The sequence below is a fragment of the Ostrinia nubilalis genome, chromosome 12, assembly GCF_963855985.1.
Source record: "Ostrinia nubilalis chromosome 12, ilOstNubi1.1, whole genome shotgun sequence".
Lineage (NCBI taxonomy): Eukaryota > Metazoa > Arthropoda > Insecta > Lepidoptera > Crambidae > Ostrinia > Ostrinia nubilalis.
In genome coordinates, this window is record NC_087099.1 from 953,072 (window position 1) to 973,233 (window position 20,162).

At 37.5% G+C, this 20,162-nt stretch overlaps 1 protein-coding gene and 1 long non-coding RNA gene across 3 annotated transcripts; both read right to left on the reverse strand.

The window, feature by feature from the left end:
- Positions 1–555: 555 nt before the first annotated feature.
- Positions 556–19,157, reverse strand: LOC135076769 (lipid droplet localized protein-like). Of its 2 annotated transcripts, none has more exons than XM_063971192.1 (10): positions 18,867–19,157; positions 18,465–18,633; positions 15,499–15,686; positions 11,002–11,131; positions 9,921–10,035; positions 8,635–8,721; positions 6,644–6,883; positions 5,860–6,007; positions 2,914–3,008; positions 556–1,999 (listed from the first exon to the last, which is right to left on the reverse strand). In XM_063971192.1, the coding sequence occupies exons 2-10, from the start codon at positions 18,631–18,633 to the stop codon at positions 1,894–1,896; spliced, it is 1,278 nt and encodes a 425-aa protein (XP_063827262.1). In that variant the 5' UTR covers positions 18,867–19,157; the 3' UTR covers positions 556–1,893. The 2 variants fall into 2 exon arrangements, with proteins under 2 accessions (XP_063827262.1, XP_063827261.1); XM_063971191.1 differs by having other exon boundaries at positions 18,770–18,964.
- LOC135076452 (uncharacterized) lies at positions 14,061–14,659 on the reverse strand. The gene is made up of 2 exons (XR_010258260.1): positions 14,519–14,659; positions 14,061–14,343 (listed from the first exon to the last, which is right to left on the reverse strand). It is a non-coding gene; the product is annotated as an uncharacterized LOC135076452 (long non-coding RNA).
- Positions 19,158–20,162: the final 1,005 nt, after the last annotated feature.

Consider the following 20,162-nt stretch of genomic DNA (forward strand, 5'->3'; position numbering starts at 1 on the left):
TTCTTAACCCTCGCGTTGTATAAATTTTTGTAAATCTATGAGGAAAGTGTGAAATAAATGTGTTGTTATCAGGTTACATCGTTTCATTATATACCTTCTTTATTTACGTGCTGAATAAACTACAAAGGTAGAAATCCAGATTTAATTAATTCAATAATATTAGTGATCACGAACTTTAAGATGTTAAATGATAATTGTATCGCTTCTTCCCACAATCAACTGTACATTACCGATGTTTACACGATGGTGTAACTCTAGCATTAGTTTTAGGACTTTGATATATTTTTTATATTTATTTTATAACAAACTTTATTTTTAGACCAAAGCTCATTTTTCTAATTTATTTCGAAGGTACAGCAATGTAATTACCTATGTACAGCGCTTGCACTAAATCTTAATGTATATAATGCGTGCTAGGTTGGTTTGTGTGTACATTTCCTATCGGTAAGATAGTACCTAATACTTTATCAATAAATTAATTAATCTATTTTCAATACGAAGTTTTACTTTCCCTTCTACTATGTACAGGCAAGTAGGTAATAATAGAATCAAATGTTGAAATATATGTTTATTCGATATAAAAAATAAAAACTAAGAGATACATACATATCTAAATAAATATGCATTATTTATATATTAGTGCAGTATGTAAATATTTTATTATCAACTATAATTACGTTTCTACATACCAAAACTTGAGTTTTTAATACGAATCAGTAGTAGGTACATAAACAAGAAACTAACAATATTTTTACCACTATGTGTCATGGTTTTTGACAGTTCTACTGTCAAGTTCCGAGTCGAATTAAAAGTTCAAGTTTATCTACATTAATATCAGCACCTTTCAATGAGCACCAAGTCCGCTTGGCGTCTTGGTCGAATCTACCACGGGACACGAAACGCAAACTTTGTCAGTACTTTGTCGAAACTTAATCAGTTCATATTATTGTTTAACGGATAACCAGGCATTTAAGGCTGAAGCCAAACGAGCATAATTTCCGTAGCGTAATAAACGTTCAAGTTCCAACACATTTTGCGTCGTTGTGAAGATCATACAGAATTTTTGTGTAGACTCAAAAAACGCGTCGTAAATTACGCTCGTTTGGCTTCAACCTAAATAAAAAATGGCTTTTGATATAGTGGAAAAGGGATGTATGTTATGACATAGCTGCTATGTAGAGTTTTTTGTCCCGTGATCAAATTCATAATACATATTATTTATATTTTAGTAAAATTAATATTCTAAATGCGATTAACCTTTTTAAACTAAGATATGAATGATAACGAAGTACATGTAAAATAAATAAAAATAAAATAATACACATAACAATGGGGATGTTGCCTGGGTCAAAAAGCAAGAGTTTTAATTAGTCCGTCAGTTAATTTATCAAAAAATACTCTACTCGTATTTTTCACTTTTTCAAACTAATGAAAATTTAAAGAGATAAAGCGCCCCAAAGTTCATAAGAAGAGGCCCGTGACGTCAACGCTTGCTTAAAAATGCCGCACGTTGTGACGTCGTGCGCAACTTCAACGCACCATAACTATGTAATTATTTGTTAGATTGACAAATAAAATTATACGTGTCCAATATTTTTTGATATTAAACATTACGGACTAAAAAAATTTTTTTAGGCAACTAGCCTATTCAACGAGTACTAAGTATGAGTAATAAAAAAACATAAATACTTAACATAAATAAATGCTTAGGTTATGGAATAGTTTTTATTTTACTCAGAATTGTGCGCGTTATTATTAATTTGAATAAGCTTTATTTAATTTTATTATTTAAACATCGCAGACTAGAAAACGTTAGAGAAATAAAGTTTAGTTTACCGTTGGAATGCATAGTCTAGGTAGTAGGTACTCGTATTTCCATTGTTTCTTATTTATTTATTTGGGTTCGACGATCTCGAATTTGACTTCAAAGTTGCTATCCTGAATATTTTTGATGAGATTAGTCCTCTGGAATGCCACCCCGGTGGTCATCACTCCACCCCTGGAATAAGCATCAATTTATTAAGATTAAAAATTATTGGGATTTTAATAGAAGACTTAATTTTAAAATTGTCATTTTATTTTAAAAATGTATTCTATTTAAAGAAATAAGATGTCCTTTAAAACGGACAAAAACCATTTAAGGGTTAACTAAAATCAATGAGGGTTTTCGCGTATGAAAGATCCGCTAGATGGCGGGACGTGGATGTGGGGTCTGACTGCTGCGTGACTGGTGGATTTTGACATATCTGTCAATGTCATGTCAAAAATAACCAATCATGCAGCATTTGGACCTCGCGTCTACGTATTGCCATCTGGCGGATTTTTCATTCGCGAAAACCCTCATTGTTGATGTTGTAGGTGGTGTTTATAAACGCAACTAGAGGCACCCTCTAGTTTGGGCTTGTTTCCACTCTTGCATTTAAATAATATAACTCTATGTATTTTAATATTTTATTGTTTAATTAAAATAGAGAATCACGGGTCTCAAAGCGTAACTTTTTGTTGTTTAAGATTGTTTTGCTGAAGTTTTTTCTTTTCACTTTTTTGTTTTCAATAAAAAAATATACTTATAGCCCGACCAGGAACATAAAAACCCTGGCATAGAGGCGCGTCAATTGCATTTGTTAGTGCAACACTGAGTACAGTCGTACCTGTGTTAAATTAATAGGCTAACTTTATGTATCAGGATTCAGGATTACGGGCTAATTAGATATTTTCATAAATTAACGAAAAATAATTATATCTAATAGGTAACCTGGTTAAATTAGTACCATTAGTTTTCCGCAACATGGCGAGGGTTTTTATGTTCCTGGTCAGGCTATACTTATTTATCTTTGCCAATAAAATTTGACCTCATGAATACAGTTTGCGATCCCCCGGGGCAGTTAATTAATAGGTAAGAAGAGTACTCACTCCTTAGGCATGCTGTCTCGCTCGCGCAGGATGGTGGCGGCGCACTGCGTCAGCGCCAGTGCTGTGAACCCGTAGCCGGGGTCGCGCCCCGCCACCTGCCGGCAAACAACACAACTTATCAATATTGGATTGCATCGCTAGATGGCGCTAACTCGAATATAGCCAGGCCTGGCTCACTCCGCGCGGTACATCCGATAATTACCTACAGCGAAGCGCCCCGCCGGCGGGTATTATATCAGTCGAGTATCAACGCGCGCGCCCGTCGGGACTTGATGTTTTGCCTTTAATAAATAATTTCTTTTGAATACAATTTATGATGTTTTAAGAATTTTATCGTTAAAATATTAACTATTACCTTTCCGTGTAGGTAAATGAAACGGAAGAGTAACATCGATACACCAAATTACGACAAGCTAGTTCTTTTACCATAATGCATAGGTACCCCAACAATATTCAGTAAAAAATAAATTGTTGCCAAAGTACAGCGAGTAACTTTAGATAAAGTTTGTGCAAAGCCAAATACAAATATGATTTTCGGGTGATGCCTCTCGTTCTAGGATGTAGCCGTTTCGTGTTTGCGTAGTAAGTAGGTAGGTATGATGACGTCATTCTATCTTCTGTGATAGTAGGTATGTTTAATTTATTTGTCTTATGTTAAAATAGGTATGAATGAAGACATTTTATTAAAATAAGTACTTTTTTATCCTAAGTAGGTATATTTAAAATGTTATTTTTCAAAGGTAAAATAACACTAATACTTACCTACATACGTACCTACCTCATTACAAATACCTAAGTAGATTAATTCTATTTTTTCACTAGACAGCATAGCAACCCTAGCAGCGTAAGAAGAGTTCAGAGACACGCGATAGAAAGAGACAAAACTTGTAGGTGAATAAAATTGTAGGTACGTAGTGCTGTGCGAGCTGAATTGAACTGTATCGCGTCGTAGCAAGACTCGCATTTATTTAAATCGTCTTGCGGAGTAATCCTTCTGTACCTGTACTATTACTTATTCTGTGATATAGCACCATTGCACAAAGCAGTGTTTAGGCTAAATGACAAAATTACAATTATTTGTCAGTCAGACAGATACCTAATTAGAAAATATTATTAAATAATAACAGTGCTACATCGAGTTGAAATGTTTAAACATTTCAACTCAATATAATACTGTAATGATTCGATAATGAAAAAAATGAAAAAATACGTGTCCAATTTTTTTTATTATCTGTCTGACGAACTAAATAGAATTTCGATTTCATTACCCAGTCATGATCCCAATTAACAGCATATCTACAACCTTTAGTTAGTTTGTTTACGCGGTCCGCATTCAGATGCTTCCTGCGACCTTCAATAGATCATCGGTCCACCGACTGGGAGGCCTACGTCTTCCGGCCCATGCTCGCCACTCGAGAACTTTCGCCCCAAGCCATCAGTCAGACTCAGGCTATATGCCCCGTCAGGCCTGTTCATCTGCGCGAGTTTACATCGAAAACAAAACACGCACGATGGCCCACCTACAGGATACTATTCGACAAGGCCTCACATACGAGCGAACATTGACTCACGCACGCGTATTCTTGTGTATGATGGAAGAAAATAAAGAAAATGGTGTACTAAATACTGTGCAGTATTTAACTGCTTAAATAATAATAAAAACACAGATTGTACGTTTTTAGGTTGCCTCAAGACACTGAGAGGTAAATTATTAGTAGTTAATATTATTCATGTATTTCCTCCGCCATTTTCCGCAGTTTGGCACCTCACGTCACATCATTTTACCGAAGTCAGCCCTATAGCTTCGGCGCAGTGCCGATCACTGACGTTTGTCAACAAAATGGTGCTTGACTCTTGAGACAGGCTAAATTACACCATATTGTTAATGACATTGAGCATACATTTTTTTTAAATACCTTCGCAAACTAAAACTTCTGTACGTAGTACTTATTATTATTCTGTGGCCCCGCCCACTCCATTAGGCAATTCTACGGGCTATTTCAGTTAAGTACTTAGGTTTTCCTATGGCCATAAATCGTATGATATGGTTTCTGAATTGATATTGAACCATTTAGGTAAGTAATCACGTGTGGCCATCGTCAAAATTTATGCGATTTTGTGAAACGAGTTTTCCATAAGGAAATAACGTTTATCTGGATGATTTAGCATTGACATTGGTACATCGTTGATTTCGACAGTCCGATTCATTACAATCCATCATCATCGGTCATTTGACAAACCTGATGATCAATCAATACTACGTGCTGTAACATCAGCACTGATTGCGGAGTTCTAAATTTGGTAAATAAAATTACTGAAGGTCACCTGATTTTAGGAAGATGGGTTTTTTATCTGAGACCACTAATAACAATGACAGCGTAAGGAACAACTCAATCACTATTGTCAGCATTTTTTATGGGGCAAGAGGCAAACGACTTAGGTGTCAACAATAATTTATACACAATATCAACGTGAGTTAGGTAGTTAACCATATTTTTGTATAAATAATTTATAATATTTCCATTTAAATCACATTTTTACCTTTTAGTACATCATACACGGTACATGGAAAGAATAATAGATAGTTACGATTTCCACTGCTTCTGATTTTACGTCAATCTCAATAACTTGCTAAAACATTGCTGATTAAAAAAAATCGAAACTGCAACTAGCTTGACAATGCTGCTACAGAAAATAAGCGCTACTGTGATGTGCATACAGTGCGGTTACCTATGTGATAAGAACGTTTCAATGTATTAGTTAAGCTTCAACCACACCAACGCGTGCAGATAGCCATCGCTGGCGCGATCATAGGCCAATGACAGATCGGGTGACCCATGACAGTCCGCACGACCTGTCATTAGCATATGATCGCTCCGGCGATGGCGATCTGCACGCGTTGGTCTGATTGAAGCATTAAAGTTAACAAAGCAAAAACAAACTCACCGTAGCCACCACAGTCTTAGTCGGCTTAGTGGTGTCCACATCTTCTCCCGCCGCCCAGCCCTTGCCAACCAGTTTGAACTGGAACCTCGTGTTATCCATGACCTCCTGTGGCGGGCCTTGTCGCGTCACCATCCCGCACGAGAATATCCTGGTGTTAGCGACGTCAACCGAGAAAATACGCTAATTTATTAATTATAATTGATTAGCAACGTTAACAATCAGAAAATGTACTAAAATAATCAATTAGAGTCGATTAGAGATAAATAACATTCCATCTCTTTCTCACATTATCTGTCATCTCGCTTGCACATCAATTACTCTTCCACACACTTCTGGAATATTCGAGAGAAAAAGAAACAGGACGGCAATATCGGACCTCTCGCTTCGAACATTCCAGAACATGAGAGACAGAGACAGGAATATCGGGAGAGAAAGGGATGGATATAGCCCGGGGCCCTATAAATACGGAGCGAGGCGCTCCGGGAGACAAGTTTGAGTTTATTTGTTGATGTTGTGTTCAGTTCAGAGAACAAGTGCTCCAAGCAACAAGTGACCTGAAGAAGCAGGAACTGAGAAAAGGAAGCGAATAATAAACGCGAGAAGTCTCAGCAAGTGAAATAGTGGTTTTATTCCTGCAAGTAGCACCTACTACGCCCGACATAGTAAGGGCAAGCTCTCAACGGCAGTCATCATCGTCCGGTCAGCGCTCTCAAACACACACAAACGCATACAGTCCACTGCAGTCCACCACATTTTCCTGGTCCTTCGAGCCGGATCACCACACCTGGGATAGTCCAACAGCCACTGCCTCGTGAACTGCCATTTGGATAGCAGCATGATTATAGTTCCGAAGACATACAGCATGGCCACGTAGAGTAAGTTGGGGAATTTGAGATACGCGCGGAATTGCGCCGGGCGTTTGTTTTCCGTTTCGTAGAGGGTGCGCTGAGTGCGATACACTATGGAGTTGTCGGCTCCCAGGAATGGGATGCACCAGTGGCCGCCTTCCTTGTGAGGGAGGACTCTGAAAATAGAAGCAGGGATAAGTAAATCTTTAATTTTTAAAATTATAACATTAAACACATCAAATGTATGAGATATAGATTTAGAGTCGAATTAAGAACCTCCTCCCTTTTTTTTTAAAATTGTTTCCAAAATCCTATAAGGGTCAACTGGATAGAAAACTTCAAACTACATCAACATCAAGTCATTTAAAGTCTGTTCGCCGAGAGTTGATAAAAAAAATTAAATATCAGAGGTTCTAAACTCATTATAAATTGCGGCCCGCTAATTATTTTTGTCGATATAATGAAAAAGTTGGTAGATTATAATTATTATCTCTTTTAAATGACATTGGGAACTTTTTGCCCCACTTTCCGAAAAGTAGCGGACACAAACGAAACCTATCACAGATGATACATACTAATATCCAATGAATTTCCGTGCATTTTTTTTTCTCTCTTATATGGGAATATTGAGAAAATGAAGTTTTAATAATATTTTATTTTATTTTACATTTAGGTAACATTTTTGACGACCTCGGTGGCGGAGAGGCGCACACACCGGTTTTCAAGGTGTGCCGGGCCAATCCTGAGGTCCCGGGTTCGATTCCCGGCCGGGACAATATAGAAAACGATCTTTTCACATTGTCTCTGGTTTGGGTGTGTTGTGGTTCGTCGTTCCCGATTTCCATAACACAAATGCCTTAGCTACTTATTTTGGGTTGGAGTAATATATGAGATGTTGTCTAATATTAATTTAAGTATTTATAATATTTTATTTATTTATATTATTTTATTTATATTTTTTATTTATTTATATTATTTTATTTACTTTTATTGGTTACTCTGCAATGCCAAACAACATAACATATAAAAATATCAAATCATTTTAGACAAATATATTTTCAACTTAGACTCGTCATATCTCAGAATTCCCATATATCACAACATAGCGCTTTAAGTGAATATACCTACAAGTATAAAGCTTTGAAATAAAATACGTTTCATCTTTGTCCGCCGTGGGGCATTTTCTCATATTAAAGTTCCCAATGTCCTTTACGGGAATTATTCCGGTTAGGGCATACGTGGGGATACGGATCAAACACGTGGCATCCATGTGTTGGATAAAAAGTATTTCATTATTATCAAGTGGCTTATAGTGTATCCCAATGTTGGGCAAAGCCCTACCCACTGTCATACCATTCATTTCGGTCTTATGTAAAATAAATCTATTCCGTTTCACACATTGCGGCCCGCCGGCCGGGGCGCTTGACGACAGCTGCGTGGCTCGTACCATGGTACTCAGTGCGCGTTGTGACAAACGAGGCCCGCCATACAGAATGCGATAATTAAGCGACAGTCGCTATTGCAAGACATTTCATAATATTTATCAACTCTCGGCGAACAGACTTTAGTCTCCACTGCATATAATTTAAATTAGGTGATGATTATAACAATATAAACTTGACAACATACCCAAAATTATGAACCAAACAGTCAAAAGAGAATAGAGTCGAGGGTCGAACTCTTTTTCATATCTTAGGAGCCTCCAGTGGTTTATGCCCGTTTTCACCATTAATCCCTAATTTTTAAGCTATGAAAACAAAATTCCTGTTATGTGTTACCATAGGTGTCACTTAAAAATTAGGGATTGATTGTGAAAACGGGCATTTAATAATTTTTTACACGGAATTCTAAACCGTCTTCGCAACTGACATAGTAGTTACTTAGATAAGAGATATCAAACTAAGTTTGTAAATTATTTGTTTCTTACTTGTTCTGCAGTTTCGGCTTGAAGGAGGGCATGGAAGTAGGGTACAGCTTCTTCCTCAGCGGCCCCAGCTCATCATAATGGGCCAAGCTGTAAGAAATACAATTTAAACATATTAAGTACAATAACTTTTCATATAAATCCATTTGAAAGATTTAGCTATTCCTATAGGTTTTGGCTCAGACCTGAAATATATTTTTCGCAAAATGTCTGCTACTCAAAATGACAACCATTTAAAATAATAATTGTCGTCTCCAAGAATGACAGTTTTTGTACAATGTTCGTTTTTCAGCTTATAGAAATTATAGAAAATAAATGTAAACATCCCAACTAATATTATAAATGCGAAAGTAACTCTGTCTGTCTGTCTGTCTGTTACGCTTTCCCGCTTAAACCTCGCAACCGATTTCGATGAAATTTGGCAGGGACATAGTTTGAGTCCCGGGAATGGACATAGGATAGTTTTTATCCCGGTTTTTGAAACAGGGACGCGCGCGATAAAGTTTTTCTGTGACAGACAAAATTCCACGCGGGCGAAGCCGCGGGCAGAAAGCTAGTTATGAATAAAGACCTTCTAAAATCTGCACACATTTTAAATTGAAGACATTTCGATAAAGCTGACAAAATAGGAATGCAAACATGAGTACGACTTTTTGAAAATTGTACATTTTAGAAAAACAGATATTTCAGGCCTGACGTCTAGACAATATCCTATGTAATGCAAAATGCGAACGTGCGGTATAAAGTCTAATACGCTAGCGTTACTTAGACGCAGACTAGTAAGGAAAACAGGAAATATATGTACATAATATTATAAGTTCATGTGCGAAGGTAATGTACGAATCATAACAACATACAATAAATTCAAATGTCTTGGCAAACCCAATCGGGTTAGATATTTATAAATGACTAGCGTTCGCCCGCGACTTCGTACACGTGGACCTCGTTTAATTTAATTACTAATGACGTTGATAGATGGCGTTTAACGGCTTCCTTCCCACATGAATATTTACGAACGTCAAAATTTTTTGGCTGTAGATTTTATTTAACCAATGACGATAGATGGCGCTTTTTACCCACGTCTTATTTATTTATTGAAAAGTTTGTTACATATCGTCATAAATTATAGATTATATGTTAATCTGGGTTATAAACAACAATACTGTAAAGTTTCAACAAAATCCGTTCAGTAGTTTTTGCGTGAAAGAGTAACAAACATCCAGACATCCACACAAACTTTCGCATTGATAGTAGGAAGGATTCTAAAACAGGCATTAAAGGAAACTAACCCATAGACCAGAGACTCCCAGGTGCCGTAGTTGACGCTGCCCCGCGAGAACGCCTGCCACGCCACCTCGGGCGCGATTTTGGAGCTTATGTACGACTCCACAGAGTTCAAAGTGCCTGGGGAAAACAAACAACATTATGCGGTGACTTGGCATTGAGGACTATTTGTGCAATGATTTGCATGATTATTGTTAAAAGGTTAAACATGAGAGCATTGTGAAAAACAACATCCTCATGCTATGTTTGAAGCAAATAAAGATATTAGTCATACAAGTGGTGGTCTCGAGGGAAAGATCTCTGAAAATTCTAGGGACACCCACCATCGAAGTTTTTAAAGACACCCACCACCAAAATTCTGGTCCAGAGAAACTCAGACTGTTATTCAGTATGCTGTTCCCTCCTGCGCCACCGCGCCTTACTCTAAGTCTACATCGTCTAAGAAAAGAAGAGTAAAGAGCACTCGGTCCCTAGACGGTATAATTTTATGGTCCTGAACTCCTGAGGGACTAACCTACGAAGTTTCTAGAAATACCCACCTTCGAAATTCTGGTTCAGGAAGATCACATCCATATCATTCGGCACACTTTCCCGCTACCGCTCCGTACTCTAGCTATGCGTCTATTGAACTGTGAATAACGAGCACCCGGTCCCTAAACATTATGGTCTCGACAACAGTCAACACCCACCTCCAAAGTTCTGGTCCAGGAAGATAACGCCCATGTCATTTGGCATGCTGTCCCCGCCTCACATGCAACTGCTCCGTATTCTAGCTACATCGTCTATGAACTGGGGAGTGGAGTACTCGGTCGCTAGGGAGTGAAGAGTCCTCGGTTGCTAAAGCCCGGTCTGTGAGCACGTAGAATTTTGTCCAATGACCCTTAGTTACTCATCCTTATCGCTCGCGCGTAATTATATTGCTGTCGCGACTGTGCGACTGGCACCCGCAGTGAGTGTGCGAGCGCGATAGCAACATAATTACGCGCGAGCGATAAGGATGGGTAGCTTGGGGTCATTGGACAAAATTGTACGTGCTCACAGACCAGACTATAGGAGTTATAGTTCTATGGTCTCTGGGACACCCACCTCCGAAGTTCTGGTCCAGGAAGACGACGCCCATGTCGTTGGGCACGCTGTCCCAGCCGCACGCGCTGACCACGCAAACGTTTGCGTCACGCGCCTGCGCGCCGTACTCAATTTGCATCGTCTCCATGAACTGAGAAGTGACGACATTCAAGGTTTTTATGAAATTTAAATTAATTTGTTTATTTTTAGTTAAACTATAATAGGAAGAGCAGTCGCCCGGCAAGCGAAAAATCGTGGGTCCGGTTCCCGCCTTAGGCAGTTCGATGTTTTCAAGTTGTTTATTTAAAAATTTAGTTACACAACAGTCACTTATTTTTGCTATTAGGGCCTACGCTAAAACTTGCGCGGGTACCCGCTTTAGACGTACTTATTCAAACACCTTAATTAGCATGAAAAATAATAAGAAAAAGAGGAAAGATTTTAATTTCAAACAATAAAATATCACTTTTTGACATTTTCACACTATTTTCGACCTTAATGGATTCAGAGACTTTAAAACATTTCAGCGAAATGGGTCATGGATATACATATTATGTTCCTTGACTGTACCAGAAAACGGATAAAAATGTGCATATTTAAGCATGCATAAGTATTATTTTTGTAAAGCCGACAAGTCACAATATGTATGTACAAAACAAATACATACACATAAAAAACTACTATGTATTTATGTTGTAAACGGATGTCTATTTATAAACTTACTTTATTGTTGACAACGAGTCTATTCCAGCCGAATAATTAGCATTCAATGAGTATAAAGAATCTATTATCCACCTTACGAAATAAGTCTCTTTGGAACGGTCAATGTCAAAAAAATACCACTAGTCTACCGAGGTACATTTTTAAATTGTATAAAATCACACCTGTACTACATACATAACCCAATGTTTTTAAAAAATATCATCGATTAACGTCATTTGTAGAAATTATTAAATGATATTGCACATAGTATTAGCTATTGATAATATTTTTCGGTCGAGTCAAACTACGATCTTCATTCCTATAAAGGTGATGATAAGTAATAATACAGAAGAGTGGTGATAAAGAAAGTGTAAACAAATCACTATAGTCGATATAGCTCCGCTCCGCTTCGATGAGAATAACCTGTCGCTATTTTCGCCTCGTCTGTTTTTTGGTAGAAAACAGCGCTCATACTTAAAACTAGAGTTACCTGTGATGACTGTATCTCATTTGATACCCAAGTAACATTTTACTCCATTTAAGAGTTCACTAGTCGTTCACATGTACTCCACAAGCTGTGTATGTCAGCTGTATACGAGCTGTATAGCTTGCTATAATACTTTTATAGAACCAGTTTGGGCACAAATTAGACAGCCTTAAGTTCACTATGGCTGTACATTAGCAGTATAATAGCATTATAATAGCAGTTTAAGTAGTAACATCGGACTTAAGGCTGACTTACGGCACTATATGGGACGCAGTGTGAACCATACAACGTACGTGAGTGTAATAAAGAGTAACAAGTGGCTAAATGCACAGCTTTCAAAGTTATAAAGTCCGACAAAAGTACTCCAATGCTACATAAAGTTCACGTGTGTCCTAAATTATTTCCACATTTTAATATTAGTTTGGTATTTGTACGTGAGTGCCAAGAGGGAAACAACTCGGGCGGATAATCATTTATGCAAATAATAACACGGGTTTTAAATACTTAATAATGTTAATGCCATTGGGAATGCAACTTTATCGTGAAATGTATACATATTTACAGCTAAAATATTTACGCGCCTCTGTAAAAACGCGATATTCATTTTAAAATATTTAAATCTGGTTGAGAGGAAATCTACAATTTTCAGTTTTTGATATTGTATTGGCATTATAATTATATTACGGTAATTGATTATAACATGAAACCAAAACTCAATCGCTCTATCTGCGAATTTTGTAATAAATCTGCATTAATTTTGGAGATTTATTTGGTAAATATTTTAGGTTATGTAGAACAAAATGGTGGAAATGAAATACGGCTATGTGAACTGTTATAACTCCGATTTAATGCGGTGAGCGTATATTAGGTTCACATGTGTTCTGTTAGAATGCTGTTATCTATATGAAGTTCCACATTTGTACCACTACAGCGCTAATGTCTATAAATTTATTCTAATGTGAACTTATGTACAGCTTTAAGATGTACTTAGTTCAGGTCAATTGTGTATCTTTAATTCTTTCAAATACTGAAATTTTAGAGATCCGCAATAAAAATTATTAATGTCCGTTAAATCGCCTAGCCCAGCTACTAATAGTCAAGTATGAGTACCTAAAGCATCAGACGGTAGTGTTCCCGGTTTAAATTCGTTTATTATGCCTGACAATTTATTCAAAGCGGAATGAGGAATACGATTTTCAATAGCCCATGTTCTTATTTTTTTGCGAAAGGTTAAATAAATAATTGTCCAAATCAAAATTGTATTCACTATCACTAGAACTGCAATCATCACACTCTGATATCTGTATATTTTGAAGGGAACTTTCAGGTTCAGGCATAATATTTTCCTCTGCATCATGTACAGAACCACCATGAACAACTAAAAACAGGCTTGGGGAAAAGTGTAATAGAATATCACATTCACATTCATGTTCAGCTTAAAGCAAATAAGAGTAGTACTTGTGGACAAATAAACTGCTATTGATGTTAATGGACAACACATATAGTCCTTTTAACAGCCTACAGTGCACATGCGAACCATTGAAACACTTTTGTACAGATAGTAAAAAAAGGTTATTTAATTATCACAAACAAGTCCTACTACAGCTACTAGCTGTATAACAGTCTAAAACAAGTAAACATAACAGCCTTTGGCTTTATAAATGACCACGTGTGTTCTATTAAAATGCTAGCTCTATTCGCTGGGTGCGAAGTACTAGGTGGGGGGGACATAATCTATCGCAGCGCTCATGGTGGTCAAAAGTAGAAATAATGTAAGCTCTGTCATCAGATGTATCTGTCAATGGCAAAGCGATTCTACATAATACATTTTAACATCATTAATTAATCGCATGAAAAGGGTCCTACTGGGAACTTAAATAAAAGAGTGGACTGTATTTCGATAGGGCTGTTTTAATAGCCGTTTACAATTTGGAAATAACTAAACTATACAACGTGGTAGTACAAAAATGAGTCACAGTAGTTGTTGTGCACAGATGTTTGCCTTATGATGAGAGCGTGAATTATTGAACTCTGCCCTTGTTTTGTTCTTAATTCTTCTACATCTCGGACTTGTCCAGCCAATACCAACAACTTTCCTTTAAATACGGTTTGTGGTTGGAATTTGATATTGTAACTCTCACAAACCCGGTCTTCAAAACGATACTCATTTCGATCTGAAAACGATATTTAATTTATTACTAGCGATACAGAAACATTTAAATATATTTACTGTTATATAATGAAACCGTTAAAGTAGCTTTTTCTTTTTGTTTTACTGTAAAACTACAACTATAAATGAAGTAAACAAACCCTGACACAATCAAAATTAAACACACTTTTTGGACTTACCTCATTTGATTTGAATGACCAAAATGATTTCAAAACCTTTTTTCCACCCAAATCGTGGTATCACAACAATTTATTAGTTGAAAATATTTGTTATTTTTTCATTTCGATATTTTTTCACAAATAAACGACCTAAATGTCAATGTGACAGAACCCACAAAGTTGTGGACGCTAGTTGGCGCTGTAATCGTGCACGGAGCCAATAACATCGTACAAGTAGGCCGTTAAACAGCGATTGCCGTATCTCTACCCTCCTATAATGCTCTTAGTCAGACGGCTGACTAAAGGATAGTTGTTAGAGTATTATAACACCAACAATCGTATAAAAGTATAACTCTACACTAGTCTACACTCCTATAAGTCCCTTAGACAGGTATAGGTGTAATTAATTGCAATAATACAGCTTATACATCACGAGTGAACTGTACTAATGCTTTAAGTACACATTGGAACTAAATGTGAACTCTTAAATGGAGTAAAATGCTACTTGGGTACTGACATAAAACTAGAGGTACCTCATTTTTTACAACGGATATAGTAGTGATATTACAACACAGTTGAGTTACAAGCGCACCTGGCAGCCGTGACGTCACATCGACGCTCTAGCACGGACGAAGCGAACGCGGGCGAGTGCGAGGGAGAATCGTATTCCAGACGGGTGTACAGTTAACTCGATCGAAATGTAGTTCGTTTGTTCGTTAGTTTCAGCCGAAAGACGTCCACTGCTGGGCAAAGGCCTCCCCCAAGGATTTCCACAAAGACCGGTCCTGCGCCTGTGGGATGTAAAGCCTGGTCCGTGAGCACGTAGAATCCCGTCGCTCGCGGGTAATTATGTTGCTATCGCGCTCGCACACTCACTGCGGGCACCCGTCGCACAGTCGCGACAGCAATATAATTACGCGCGAGCGATAAGGATGGGTAGCTAGGGGTCATTGGACAAAGTTCTACGTGCTCACAGACCGGGCTTTAGATATGTGTATCACCTGAGGCTCGCCGCTCACGTCCACATAGTGTGCCTTGCTGTCGATGGCGGCGCGAACCACCGGCTCGCCATACAGCCGGTACGGGCCGCACACGTTGACCACCACGCGGGCTTGCGAGCACATGCTCTTCAGGGAATCGTTGTCTCCTACGTCAGCAACTATGCGCCGCACGCCGGACAAGTCCGCGCCTGAAGATTAACAAACAAAGAGGGTTAATCACAGAAACTAAAGGGAGATGTGAAAAGCGGGCGAGGCCGGTGTCGCAGCAATATTCCCAAAAACAGAACATATTGCTCGTGAGCAATGCAATGTGCGCATTAGAAAGAAAGAAAGATAGAACGTACATTTATTTGGCACACTAGAACAACAAATTACAGAAATTAAAACGTTAGAAAAAAATAGTTTAAAAATTATGCCAAATAGGCTTTTACATACACTCTTCGCGACGTACTATTTTTATTTTGATTACTTTGTGATTTGAATTTCTAATGACACACTGGGTTTCGAACTCAGCGCATTAGATGGCATCTCTCTAGATCTCTATGAGATTAATAAATCTGTGCATCGAAGATGTGTTTTTATTATATAAAACTTAAGATTGCCTGAGATGGGAATTGAACCCACGACCTTTCGGTTAACACGTGTAACTACTCCGACCGCTAACCTTGAGACATTGAGCAAACGTGTCGGGAATCGTGATTTTAAATGTATTAATACAGTGTTATTTCGATGTCAACATGGTCCTAGCACATGTTAACTGATTGTTAAATATTTGTTGTATTTTTTGTTGTAATTATATTTTTGTTGGACGGACATCCTGGGTAGCACTACCCAGCATTGATGAAACAACGCTGACTCAGTGTGGGTTCAATTTCCATCTGAATTCATCTGATGCAATCTAATTGAAAAAAAAAATGTTTTGACATCATTCTCACAATTTCGACTTTTTACAGCCACCGTAACGCATTGTGAGCTGTTGAGTAACATATTTATCACCATTAGCTGTTTTTAAAAAAATATTTTAGTTTAAATATTAAAAAAAAGATATACGCAAATGTATGTAGGAAGTTTTTTTTTATCTCTTCTTTTGTTTGAGGTTTAGTAAGTCATCAGAAGTAAAAGAGCAAAAAAGGCAGCTTTGTTAATCGGAGGCCAATGAAACGGAGCCGCGAGTTACTGATCATGACATTCATCCGCTGCTCCGTCACAGGCTATGGCTCGATATCTAGAGTATAGGGAGCCAGTCCGGCTTCGCGCGGACTCCCAATCCCCTCCTCCAGTTGTTTTTATAGTGGTTTTCTCCTCTGGTAGAAGAGGACCCCCGGTCCGTCGTAGCGAGTTACGGTCTACTATATGCTGCTGCTCAGTCAGCTCTGCTGTTCAGAGAAGTACCTAGAGCGGCCCTCCAAAAAATGGGCCCGGGACAAGCGCCCATTTGGGGGTTTTTAGAGATGTCCCCTACATTGTGGCCCGGACAAATACTTCGACGGCCCCGGCCGACTCAATCGTGGGTTACGGGTTGCCCGACAGGCCCACCGAGTTGTCAAGACCTGTCGCGCTTGGGTTTTTGTCGGCGGCGGTACCCCCATAACTGGGGGCATTCCCCTACCCGGAACCCAAGGACACGTCCGATGGCAGACCCAAAACTCCACATAGACAATGATTCAAGCCTATTATATTCTCATCTACATAAACATTTCTATTGTGTACTTAACTCATAAACAAAAATTTACATTTATACAATTATGTCAATAATTTTTTGCTACTTATTTCTTGTTACTTGTTTTTTTAATAACTACCTAATGATGACAAGGTCCAATGTACTCGCGACGCCTCTAACCGTCACAAATGGAAGCACATCGCCAGGAGAGCTACCCTCGGAGATAACATCACCCCACCATGTACGTCGTCAGCGCAACCACGACCACTCTGACAAGAGTGCCCCACTAAGAAGAGAGAGAATGATGACAAGAATTTGTTGAAACAAATAAAAAATGAAATTTGCAGAAAGCCACAATAGCATTTGTCGGCAGACAAACTACTAGTCTCTTTGGCTTCATGAAGTTTGCACATAATAGAATAAGAACAATTCTATAATGTTTATTCAAGAATAATAGATGAAGTACAGAATGGATGATATCCCCTCACTGCTATTGTTTCAGGAAAAGAAGGAATTTACATTTAATTTACAAATTAAAATAAAACTGCTAAATCTGACTTTACAACCCAGAAGTCAGTAATGATGCCACACACAGATGATGTGGTATTATCATCAATTTGTTAGAGAATATACCTTACCAAGTTATATCTATAATTTTAAAAATTAATAATAAAGTAATACTCCTTTTTTACAAAAAAGTTAAACTTGCATTGAGAACTAGTTTAAATTGTCAATAAATATGGAAATTTCATTTTAAAACATTGTTCATTGCGTGTTTAACTTTTTAGGGTTTTGTAGCCAAATGGCAAAAAACGGAACCCTTATAGATTCGTCATGTCTGTCTGTCCGTCTGTCCGTCCGTACATCACAGCCATTTTTTGTATTATGGGGGTATATGTTTCTTTATTATTTTTTGTTAAAGTAAGGTAGATCTATACAAATTTGTCACTAAATTATTTAACTGAATAATCATCACAATCCTTTTATGTTTAAAAAATTATATGAAATGATATTTCAACATGAATGAGTAAAAGAAGAAAATACTTTTGTTAACATTATCTAAGTAATAGTTTATACTAGCGGCCACCGGCGACTTCGTACGCGTGAATTCCGTTTTACTCCCATAAGGGTGGAGTTTCGTAAAATCCGTTCCTAGTGAGCACCTATGTTCTAAAAGGTACCCCCATGCAAAATTTGAGAATCCTAGCACTTCTAGTTTTTCGTGATGAGATTTCGTGATGAGTGAGTCAGTCAATCGGTGACCTTTCCCATTTATAGGTAGATAAGATATTTTGGAGATATTTACCCGTCTTCTGGGCCACTTCGTTCAAGACAGCCTCAAGTTTCTTCTCAGCGCGTCCCGCCACAGCCCAGCTGATGCCAGCATACTTCTTCTCCCCTCTGGCCAACTCCTCGACAACCTTCTTGCCGGTAAAGCCGGTGGCCCCAAACACAACCAAATCGACCTTTGACATCTAGAATAATACACATGAGTTTTTACGAAAGCACATCAACAGGTAGGATAACTAATGAAGATAAAAAACCTACTAATCATTGCATTAATGTATAAATTTAAAGGTGCCTCTTGATATCAATATAATTAACACTTACGATTACGTGTGCTGACCGAAGACGATAAACGATGCCGAATTCTACTAATATTTTTTCTATCTACGGTAGATAATAACAGCCGGTCCGGTCTACCTACCTTGTACTTTGTAATTAAAATATTACGTGCTATACTAATGAAGAATTTTTTTTTTGTTTGTGGTTGAATTGAAATTGAAATGTCTGTATGTCACTGTCATGGTTTGACACTTGACTGACACTGACAATTTTTTTTCTGTCGTTTCCACAGGAAAAGGCTAAGGTCAGAGACAATAGGGCCTAGTTCAGTAGTAACTCGTTAACCTTTTCAGCGCCACGAAAAATGAAAGATAAGTGTTTCTGTGCACTGCAGCCCTGCACGCCACGTTTTCTATAGAAGACAATTTTATCACAACATATCTTTAATAAAAATACAAAAAAAAAGGGGAATTATAAAACGAGCGACTAAAAAAAAACTTTGCGACTGATGATGGCATACTGTTTTAATACCTTGAGCGGTATTAATTTGAGTAAGCGAAAAATTAACCAAACTAACGACGAATATTGATCAATAATAAAATCCAGAACGAGCTTACAAAATGTGGGTTTTGATTATTACATTTCAGACATAAAAATACTATCCGGGCGACTAAATTACTAAGTGAGCGACTAGAAATACAGAGAGGGCAACTTTAATATGAAGATACATTAGATTTTTCTAATTGAGGTTTTACTGAACGAACTAAAAAAAAATTTAACTCTAAGCAAAGTTTTGTGAGCTGCTTTATTAATGATTATTGGTTACTGATATTATATTTGAGGTCTCATGTTTTTTATTTTGATACGCTTTATTAATGAAAACTACAGATTGTTACAGCGCGCGAATTCGAATGGGGGCGGGGCGACTGTCCCGAATTTTTAACAAAATATGTATGCAAACACGTTTTGGGTCTAGCAATTCGGCTCAAACTAACAACACCGCCACTGGAAGCAAAACTGATACCTATTGGACAAAAAAGAAAACGAGGCCGGCCCGCTAAGTCCAAGCCAGCACTTATCATACAGTGACGATGAGTAGGTAGAGCTCCTCGATCCTCATAGGTACCAATCAATGAACCTTATTAATAAGATTACTTTTTTTTGGGTTGACAGAAGCGACTTATTTTATTTTGTTTTTTTTTTGTTGATTCGATTTAAGAAAATACAAATTTATTTCATTTTTCGTAATACATTGTTTCATTTGATTACCTACCCTTAAATTTTAATGATTTATTTTTTTCGCTACTAGAATAGTGTTCCGTCAAATATTTATTTCATAAGATCATTTTTTATTTAAATGTGGGCTCATAATACGCTGCTCATAATAGTATTTTTCAAAGTAGTTTTTGCATTCGAAACACTTCATTAACCCTTAAAT